The following is a 10,922-nucleotide window of genomic DNA, read 5'->3' on the forward strand; positions in this document are numbered from 1 at the left end:
TTTACGTGAATCATTAGAGCCTGGCGGGCTTACGCTTCGTCTTCTTTTTCTCTTCGCAGAAGCTGACCAACACTTCTCATCGCCGCTAGGGTTTCACCAACATGATTCTGCTCGCCCGGCGGAAACCTCCATTTCTAATCCCAACGCATTATTTCTCCCGCAGTGCCTTTCTCCTCGATCCCTCACTCTCACCCCAACGCCTCCAAAACCCTAACCCTTGCCATTGCACTTGCCCCAAAACCTCTCCTTTCTCCACCCAGTCCTCTAAATTCCCGGAGTACGAGATGCCCTCCGTCACCTGGGGGGTGGTCCAGGGCCGCAAGGAGCGACTTGTCTCACGCGTCATTATTTCCGACTATCTCAAATCCATAGGCGTCATCCCCAACGAGCTCGAACATCTTGAGCTCCCTTCCACCGTTGAAGTCATGCGCGGCCGCGTGGAGTTTCTCCAGCGCCTCGGCCTTACAGTGGACGACATGAACGAATATCCCCTTATGCTGGCATGCAGCGTCCGTAAGAACATGATCCCTGTCCTCGGCTACCTCGAAAAGATTGGCATCAGCCGCTCCAAGCTAGGAGAATTCGTTCGAAACTACCCCCAGGTTCTCCATGCTAGCGTCGTCGTCGAGCTTGCACCCGTAATCAAGTTCCTACGAGGCCTCGATGTTGAGCGCCATGATATCCCTTACGTCCTCCAGCGCTACCCAGAACTGCTCGGCTTCAAGCTGGAGGGCACCATGAGCACTTCGGTGGCCTACCTCGTCAGTATCGGTGTCTGGCCGAGGGACATCGGCCCCATGGTGACTCAATACTCTTATTTTCTGGGCATGCGGGTTGGAACCACCATCAAACCTCTAGTGGAATACATAATATCTTTGGGAGTACCCAAGAGGATTCTTGCCAGAATGCTTGAGAAGAGGACATATATTCTTGGGTATGATCTCGAGGAGACCGTGAAGCCCAACGTTGACACTCTACTCAGCTTTGGTGTGAGGCGGGAGGCCCTGCCTTCGTTGATTGCTCAGTATCCGCAGATTCTTGGGTTGCCTGTCAAGGCTAAGTTGTCGACTCAGCAATTTTTTTTCAACTTGAAGCTTAAGATAGACCCCGAAGGATTTGCTCGGGCTTTGGAGAAGATGCCCCAAATTATTAGTCTCAGTCAGAATGTTATTATGAAGCCGGTGGATTTCCTCAGGGGACGAGCCATACCCGATGAGGATGTTGCGAGGATGATTGTTAAGTGCCCCCAACTGCTTGCATGCAGTGTTGCGCTGATGAAGAATAGTTACTATTTCTTCAAAAGCGAAATGCAGAGGCCATTGAAGGACCTATTTGAATTTCCAGAGTATTTCACCTACAGTTTGGAGTCAAGAATTAAGCCGAGGCATCAGAAATTGGCTAGCAAGGGAATTAAGTGCAGTTTGGCTTGGTTACTGAATTGCAGTGATCGGAGGTTCGAGGAGAGATTACAGGCTGATTACATTGAAGAAGATACTCCCGGACCTTCCTTCTTTATGGGGGGGATGTTAGAGATGCCTGGGAGTTATCTGGTATCCGAACAGGAGGATAGTAACAGTGACGATGAAGTACTTTACAGGAGGACTGTTTCTCTCTAAGAAATCATTTGCATTAATGGCTGCTTTGGTGGTTATTGAAGGTCAGCTTTCCATTGAATTAATTTTCTCTTACAATTAATGTTTTCAAGTGCCTTCCTTATGACAATCCCATCTTTGATTTTGGGATGTGAATAATCAGATTCGATTATTTTAGGTGATTTTTATCTACAGCTTAGATTTAGTTAAATAAGATTTATTAAATCCGATATATCCAGTTTTATCAAATCCAGTGCGCCACAGAGGAGCTTGCAAGCGACGACAGCCGTCTTGTAGTCAGATTTAGTAAATCTGAATTTATGTCGTAAAAGAGTTGGAACAGGAGAAATTTCGATTTATCAGAGCATTGTATTTGTTATTTTTTTTATTTTTTTTTATTTTTTAGTGTTTGTTTGGATTTAAGTTAAATCCATCACTAAATCCTTTTAATAATATGCTATCAAACACCGCCTTAATCTGTTCTTTCATTTTATTTTTTAAAACACACACAACTGTACTATGAGATGGAGGGTTACAGATCTAATGACAGGGAAGAGAACATGGGTGATGAAGAAGGTGAATTTTAATTTAATCACATATTATGAAAGCTACAATCTTAGAGTTTTTTATTAAACTTGAAATATAATTTTTGGTTTTTATGGGCACTTTATTTATACATTCTATTTTGCAAGATTTTGTCATTTAGCATTTGTAAATACAAATTACTTGAGGAAAAAAAAAACATTTTCGCCCACTATATTTTAATATTTTATGTTGATGACTACCATATTATAATCTTCATAATAATCACTCATGATTGATTCAATTTTTAAGTGCCTCACTTTGCTCCGGGAGCACCTAGGTAGGAATCTAGCAACAACCATGTTGCCTTTAGGCGTCTAACACCTTTAATACCACAAGCCAAGTCAAACTTATCCATGCATCTATGCACAACAATGACAGTATGTGAAATATCTTAATATGTACATACCATAGCATATATGATACCTTCAATTGTAATATAATGCACTCTAGTCATATAATCATAGAACATTTTGAGAAACTAAAGTGACTGGAAAGTGTCCATTTTAGGCAGTTGTTGCAGTTTTGAAGGTAAGTTATGAAATTACTATAGAAAAAGTTGGAGCTGTTATTATATATTCTTTGTTTTTGAAAAAGCCTACTGTCATGTTCTGCGTGCAAATAAAAAAAAAGATCTCACTTCGCACTTTTACCTTGCCCTTTGCTTGTGTTACTGTCAACTTAACTTGCATGCTTTTAATCCACACAATGCCTGCTCACTACTCCTGTTACTCATTGCGTACAACCTTGCTAGCTCCTACTTCCCCTCTCACTAAGTTAGTGTTGCATGCTTGTCTTTTGACTGCCTTCAACATGCATACTGCTGCCACAATTTTACAATCATTATCTACAGCACTCTTTGCTGATCCCTCACAAACCATAGGGCATGCAAACTTCATCCCTTACCCAGTTTTATTAGTCGGTGTTATGACTTGGGTGTTATGACTTGGGTTTTTCCATTTTTGTTAACGTCTTCACGATTTCTAGTGGGTAGCATCCACTCTTCATTGTCAATGCTAACATCAAATTCAAGGGTACCAACTTTTTTCCAAAAAATAAAATGGCAGCATCTTTGTTTTCATTGAATTATGGTTCTAGTACTAGCATATCTATATAAAAACATGAGAAAGTGCATTAAGGAAAATAAAATAAAGCAGAACATCTTCAATAATGAATATATATTTTAATAATGAATACTATAGATTTCTTATATAAATATTAATCACATGTAATCAAATTGATGTTATATTATCTTTAAACCTAATGAGTCTAGCATCTCCACAAATTCATGTGAGAGAGACAAATAGCTTCTATATCTTGTGCAATAAATGAAGAACCGATTGATCAAGCAGAGAGCTATGTTAATGGCCTATTGAAATCATCTATTTAAGCCAATCAATGCTAGGATGAGGTGTCCTTTAGAAAATTTGGAACAACCGAGAGATTAATGTTGACCCAATCATTGCCAAGAGATGAGATTGCTACGGGAGATGAGATTTGGAAAAGTTAAGATCATCATAGGAATATGGTTCGGCATGGATAATGGGAGACTATGGGTCCGTTTGGGGCAAATTATAAGCACCGCCCCCCCCTACCTGTTTGTTTTGTATGTTCGGACAACTTATATCAAAACCGCGTTTAATTTTTTGATTACACTCGATCACGGGTTTATACCCGCTATCCGTGTTCGCACGTAGTTTCCCTCGCTCGTTTTACGCCTCTACCTTCTTGCTCACGAAACCCTACCCTCTGCCAAAAGCCATTCAAAGCCCTCCGTCGCTCTTCGTCGCCGAAAGCCAGGCGCCCCTTACTACACATCCTCCGGGCGCTCTCTGTCCTCCTCTGCCTAAAATTAGGCGGGGCAAGTATACTCTCCCCTAGCCATCGATGTCTTGTTCACCGATCCATCCTTAATTTCTTATTTGAATTTTATGCTATGAAATTTTTTTGTATCTTTTTCATTTTTTTATGGATTGATAATTATAACCTGACTTTCAATTACAAAAATAACCAAAATTTTAACCTTTATATCATAGGAAAAAGGTGTGGCAACTTGATGTGGAAGATGTGCTCATTCTGATAAGTATTTATTGTTATGACATTTGATGATCATATGATTTCTTGTAACGTCATGTGTATTTTCATACCGTGCCTTATTAAGATGGTTTTTAGTTGGCTGAAGATTCTATTTGGACAGATTTTTATTTGTTTTGTCCTAATGATGTTTAGGACAAATAAAAACATGGATTATTATCTATGTAAGCATCTTTTTGCAAGTGTTTTTTTGTTCATTTGACGCCTATTGTTATTCTATATGTAATATTACTTATATTCGGCGTGCTCTTACATTCTGAAAACAATGGCAGAGGCCTCATTATTTGGGGCATTTACATACACAACCACCTAATTCCTGTGTATTTTCATATCAAACACTTGTACTTTGTTTTTTTTTTACATTTATACCACCCAAATTTTTCATATAACATAAAAAAATAATATCCTTATTTTAACTTAGAAAGCGAAATAGAATTTTTCATGCATTGATAATGATGGCATGTATCTAAAAATTGAATTCTAGTTTAGGTATTAGATTTGTAAATGCATAGGAATTGAGTAGTATGTATGTAATTCTCCCTTTATTATTATTATTATTATTATTTTTATTATTATTGTTTTTTATGATTATTCATAATTTGGTTCAGCTATTCCATTTTACTTTTAACGCTTTTCATGCATTGATCATGATGGCATGTATCTAAAAATTGAATTGTAGTTTAGGTATTAGATTTGTAAATGCATAGGAATTGAGTGGTATGTATGTAATTCTCCCTTCATTATTTTTATTATTATTACTTTTTATGATTATTCATAATTTGGTTCAGCTATTCCATATTACTTTTAACGCTTTGATCAGATACTCATTGTTCTTTTCGCATGAGCTCTGAGCTCTCTGGATCCTTGAATTACGAGTTCATGTATATCTGGTGCAATTGGCTACCTGTGGTGAACTAGCACCTGGGGGTATCTTAACACTGCATTTTCTTTACTGTAAGAAAGGAGTATGAAATGCATGTTTATTTTATAGCAGGAGCTAAAAATCTTCTACGGCTCTCTTTTATCATCCAAGTCTTTGGAAGATGAATTTTGCTCAAACAGGTTTGAAATATTGATTTTGTGATTGATGTCTTGCAAGAGATAAAATTGGAAGGTTTACATACAGTACCAAGCAATTCTCATGCATTTACATAACTAGCATCTGAAGTGTACCCTTTATGTTCATAGTAAATTCATAATAAACTGTTTGAGTTGTTCCACTTATTCTTTGTAAATTATTTTACAATTTCTGCCCATATAATGTTGTCTTGTCCTTCATATTCATATAATGTTGTGTGATAATGGATATACAATTGTGATGATAAGTATTAATACATCAGTGATCCTTCACTCTTGAAAAAAAAAACTCATTAGTTTATGGGTTAGTTAAGTATGTTAAGCAGTTATTATGGTATATGTTTTTTCATGATGTTTAATGATACTCCGTATTTTTTCCCCTACTCTTTGGAAGGCTTTTTTTCTTATCCAATAGAAGAAGTTAGAGAAGCTGGAGCGTGTGAAGGCCAGTGGGAGGAAGGGGGAGAAAAGCAAGTGTTAATTTCTTCAATGGTTGGTTCTTGGCAATTTATTTTTGCTTTCTCAGCTAGCTCTAATCTTAATTATCTCATTAGGATTTTGGTGTGAAATCCTGTTGCTTTCCCACCAGCCTCGTAGTCTCATAAAATTTGCCTTTCTACATTTATATCACCAAAATATTTCATATCACAAATTCTTTCCCCAGTGCTATTCTAATATTAATGTCTTTCTCAATTTTCAAAGCTAGGAAATGTAGCAGCATTATTATGAAACATTTAATGGATACTCTAATATTAATGTCTCCTGAAAGGCTTAAATAAAGTTGTGTTTGCTCATTTGTTTGGTTAATTGCCATATGCTTAGATTTGTTCGTTCTGAGTTTTGTAGTTGGAATAACCTTGAATATTTGATACTAATGTTATTGAATGCATTTTTTTTTTATTTATCACCTACTAGTAACTCGTGCAATGAGTAAGAGCAAATAGGTTGGAACATCGGCCATGTGGGATAGAGATGCCACCAATATTTTTTGTGATCTGTCTTAGGAAGGTCGAGCTGGGAAATAGACCAACGACATATTTTAGCAAAGAAGGTTGACAAAATGTTATAGTCAAATTCAAAGAATTGACAGGAAGAGACTATGATTGGATGAAATTTAAGAACAAGTGAGATCAATTAAAGAATGACTGAAAAATATGGAAAGAACTTAAGATGGGAACTATAGGTTTAGATTGGGATCCAGTGAAGCGGATAATAGATGCTCATGAGGATTGGTGGGCTGAAAAACTAGAGGTAATGACATATCTTTCACCATTTCTTTAATTCATTTTTAGTTATATTAAACTGCTTTAACTAATTCAATTTGCTATGCCGTGCAAGTCGTGCCGGAAGCTAAGAAATTTAAATTCAATGACAATGATCCAATAATGGAAGAGAAATTGGATGACATGTTCAGTGAGGTTGTTGCAACGGGAGCTCGTGCTTTTACCCTATATGAGCCTGACTTCATTGTCACAGCAGTTGTACTGGGAACCGATCATGTAAGTTACTTAGGAGAAGTGCCCTGTGAAATCCAAAGGGATGTGGAATCCACATTCGTTTCAAAACGACCCAGAGTGGAGAATAGGAAGAAAGGAGCCGCATTCGTCAGGAGCACAATCGAAAAACTAGCTGAATCAGTTTTTACCGTTGTATCATGGATCGTTATTTTTTTTTTCTAGCACTCATTTTTTATTCACACTCCTTACGATAATATTGTCGTTTTCATATCTTTTGTGGATATATTTTGTATAGATGTATTTAAATGGCTAAAAGTTTTAACCGTTCTCTTTTAACTAACTTTTGTGGGATGGATCCAGAACAATTGGTGATAAATTGGTTAGAAAGATTGTTCTTATTCTTATTTTATTATACGACTACTATCTTACATGCATCGACCGAACCTCATGTATGACGTCAATTTATGTTGGTGATAAATTGGTCGGTGAGTTACTACAGGACCATCCGACCCGCTCTGCAAACATGTTCCGTATGACGAAAGAGATTTTCATCGACCTGTTTTACAAACTATAATACCAACATGGTTTGAATGGCTCGACCGGAATGACATCCATAGAGGTGTTAGCAATAGCTCTATATATTATCTCAGAATGAGTTTATTAGAGGAGCCATGAAGCGACTCCAACATTCATCAGAGACTATTAGCATGTATTTCTCGATTGGTCTGGAGACTCTAATAAGTTTAGCCTCCAAGATAATTAAGCCCGAGGATCCCACATTCCAGTCCATTTAGACTCATATTGCGAATGTCAATCACTACATGTTGTTCTTCAAGGTATCTATTAAAGATATCTTTATTATATTAAAATTAATTATCTCTCAATTATAAATAGATCAAACATTATAAAATTTAGGACTGTATAGGAGCTATCGATGGAACTCACGTTGATGCACATGTATCTACCATCGACAAGGTCGCCTACATTAGACATTGCGGTTCCCCCACACAAAATATGATGGTCGTTTATATTTTCAACATGTGTTTCACATTTGTGATGACTGGATGGGAAGACAACGCTTACAATAGCCATGTTTTTAAGTTTGCAACCAGACGCCGAAGACATTGCTTCCCGTACCCCCCTCATGGTACGTATTTATATCAAATATGTTTGATATTTCTGAATCGTTTCTAAATTGTGTATTCATGCAGGTAAATATTACCTGGTTTACGTCGGATATCCTTTATAAAGGGGATTTCTTCTTTTCTTTTCCCCTTAATCTATCTTTGAATGATCTGTATGCTAATGCTGCAAGATATGTGAGACCAAATCTCTGGTAGTATCTATAAATTTGTCTTCCATTGTTTCGCTTTTTTAATAATGCTCCTTAGTAATCAGCGCACCAAGTTTGGAGCTTTTGCTTTTGTTGAAGGAAGCGGTTTTTGTTGCTCTCATGTTGTTTGTTTTTTGTCCTCTGTGAGTTCTGAGAACAATTTCTTTTTGAATTTGGGAACGATGAAACTTTTATTTTACTCGAAATGAAAAAATTGGGAGCATGGATTCATGAGCTTGGATGTATAACCTTCTGAAGTTCCAGGTTTTACTTAGTCTTAGATCCTTTCTAGTTATATTTTAAGCAAGAAACAATACCATGTTATGAAAAACTGGAATGCTTTTATGTTTCTTGGGATAATAGGAGCTGGTTTGTTGATGATCTATATATGGGATCTTAGTGGAATCACAATTGCATGAAATGGGCACGTCGTAAATTAGTGCTTGAAGCTATTGGTTATGGATATTTCATCAATAAATTCAGACTCAATCTTTTTGAGTTTTAATTTGTCATTCAGACCAATTTCTTTCTATTTGGGATCCAAGCACACTTTTTGTTCTGCTCTACGATGATTTGACAATAAATTGTTTCTCATTATCTTTTGTATTTGAAATTTATTTGGACTAATGAGGTTTTTGGTCTGATGACCTATGTAAAATGGAACTAAGAGCATTATTCTAATGTTTATAACATCTATATAGAATTAAAATTTGAGAAATTTACAGACATACTGTCAAGTCTTATGTATTTGTATATCTACCACCCAAAGCTTTGATATTTACACTTATAACGTATATCTACCACCCAAAGCTTTGATATTTACACTTAGAACGCTTTGGTGTCATAAGTCTATGCATGAAAATGTGTATTTCAATTTTAAAAATATAGTGTATTTTTAATGTGGTGTTAAAGATCTAGGTGATTTTCATGTAAGGAAGGATGAATATTTGGTTGTTATATATGTTGATATACACGAATTGTGTTGTACTTATGTAAATGTCCCTAATTGTTTTTGTCTTGCTCATCGTGAGTTTGAGTTAGTTGACATTGTTGTCATGTTCCTCTATTTTTTTAATTTTTTTGGTCAAGGAAAATTTACGACATTCATTCAAATTCATCTTGAGTCATTTTGAGCAAGAAACATTCTATATTCAAATTTGGGATTTTATCCATTGGTTTTGGTTCCTCTGAAGAAGCATGGAAATCAATACAAGTAACAGGTTGTTTACTATCCGAGTGACCATTAGGATAGTTTATAAAAAAATTCAGGAGATTTATTTGCGAGAGTTTTATGCTATGATGGGCGAGGTGCATTTCTATTCTGTGGCATTAAAATTCAGTTAATTTTTCACAGCAATCAATAAGCTTATAAGCCATCTGGTGTGATCTGCATTTCCTCCTCCATAAGAATTAACGAACTTATTGTTGTATCTTTCTAGGATATTGTTTTATGGATGCAAATCTTTGGACGTGCAATTCTATTTGTTTTTGGAATTTGTTTTCTTGATCAAGTGTTATTGATGTATTCTATCTTTAATAATTGCAGAACGATGAGCTTCAGGTATTCAGAGAAGTCCGAGCGAGTGCTATGCCGATGCAAACTGTCGTTTTTGTTACTCACGTTACATCAACAACATAGCTACGGGCAACAGTTCTACAAGTGCTGGTGGGCAAATGGACTAGACGGTTGTTGGTTCTTCAGGTGGGCAAACAGTCTGACGAATTCTACGGTATCCCAAACAGAAAATGTTGCTCAAGGTTCGACAACATCCAATTGGAGAACGTCGCTCACGGTTGGACGGTATCCCAACCGGACATTGTTGCTCGGGGTTCAACGATTTCCCAACCGGACAACGTTCGTTGTGACATGCTCCTATATTTTAAAATAAATATTGTCGCTCTTTTGCTTGTAATTTTAACATTTTATTTATTTATTTTTTTGTTTCTTGATACTCACTATTAAGTGAGGTGTATATCTTTTTTTCTAGTTGTGTTTCAAATGGTAGTTGTTTATGTTATAGAGGCTAGGTTTTATGGTATAATAGAGTAATGTAACTGTTCTTATCGATCTATATTTTGTTGTTTGTTATTGTTGCTTTGTCTATCGATCTATATTTTGTTGTGTAGTGCTATAGTATCATGTGCGTAGGATAATATGGGTTTATTCAACATAATAATATGGGCGTTGATGGTGATATAAATTATAAATTCCAAACTTGGTTATTAAAATCAGAATGTTTCCTACGAATATTGTGAGATATGTGGTTTCCAATGGCCTTTGATAGAGTTTGGAAATGCCAAGAAAAAAAAGAGTATCAAAGAAAAAAAAGGAAACTTGTGTTTTTGGTAAAATTTTTGGTTGAAGGTGGTGCGTTTATTTGTATGGTTGTTAGACTCATACGATCAAGTTTCTAAATTCTCATGCTTAAATAGAAATGATGGGAAAAAAGAAATGGTCATTTATCTAGAAATAACTGTAAATCAGTTGTTTTCTAAACGCAGAAATCAAATAGCTACATAACTTATCCAAATTAGGGGCAAAATGTTCATTTATCAAGAAACAACAACAGATCAGTTGTTTTTCAAACGCACAAATCAAACAATCAGCCAGTTTATTCGGACCAGCTGTTGATCAGTTCCTTTGAGTTTTTGGTATTATCGTGGTTGTATTTCAATAGAGCGCTATAATTGTGATGCTTCTATTAGCCCGCTCAATTCCTATTTTATCTTCAACAAACTGTGTTAATTCCATAATTTTCTTCAATCCTCGTAGTCTCAATAGATGAA

The 10,922-nt window shown here is 36.2% G+C and overlaps 1 protein-coding gene across 2 annotated transcripts; it reads left to right on the forward strand.

Annotated features, from left to right (window-relative positions):
- On the forward strand, positions 1 to 10,174 carry LOC110018828 (transcription termination factor MTERF4, chloroplastic-like). 2 transcript variants are annotated; one of them, XR_002293400.1, is made up of 3 exons: positions 1 to 1,657; positions 5,740 to 5,837; positions 9,682 to 10,174. XR_002293400.1 is itself a non-coding variant. In XM_020716283.1 (2 exons), the coding sequence occupies exon 1, from the start codon at positions 102 to 104 to the stop codon at positions 1,614 to 1,616; it is 1,515 nt and encodes a 504-aa protein (XP_020571942.1). In that variant the 5' UTR covers positions 1 to 101; the 3' UTR covers positions 1,617 to 1,657; positions 9,682 to 10,174. The 2 variants fall into 2 exon arrangements, 1 of the variants encoding a protein (XP_020571942.1); XM_020716283.1 differs by lacking the exon at positions 5,740 to 5,837.
- Positions 10,175 to 10,922: the final 748 nt, after the last annotated feature.

This window comes from Phalaenopsis equestris, unplaced genomic scaffold (assembly GCF_001263595.1).
Source record: "Phalaenopsis equestris unplaced genomic scaffold, ASM126359v1 Scaffold000036, whole genome shotgun sequence".
NCBI classification, from domain to species: Eukaryota; Viridiplantae; Streptophyta; class Magnoliopsida; order Asparagales; family Orchidaceae; genus Phalaenopsis; species Phalaenopsis equestris.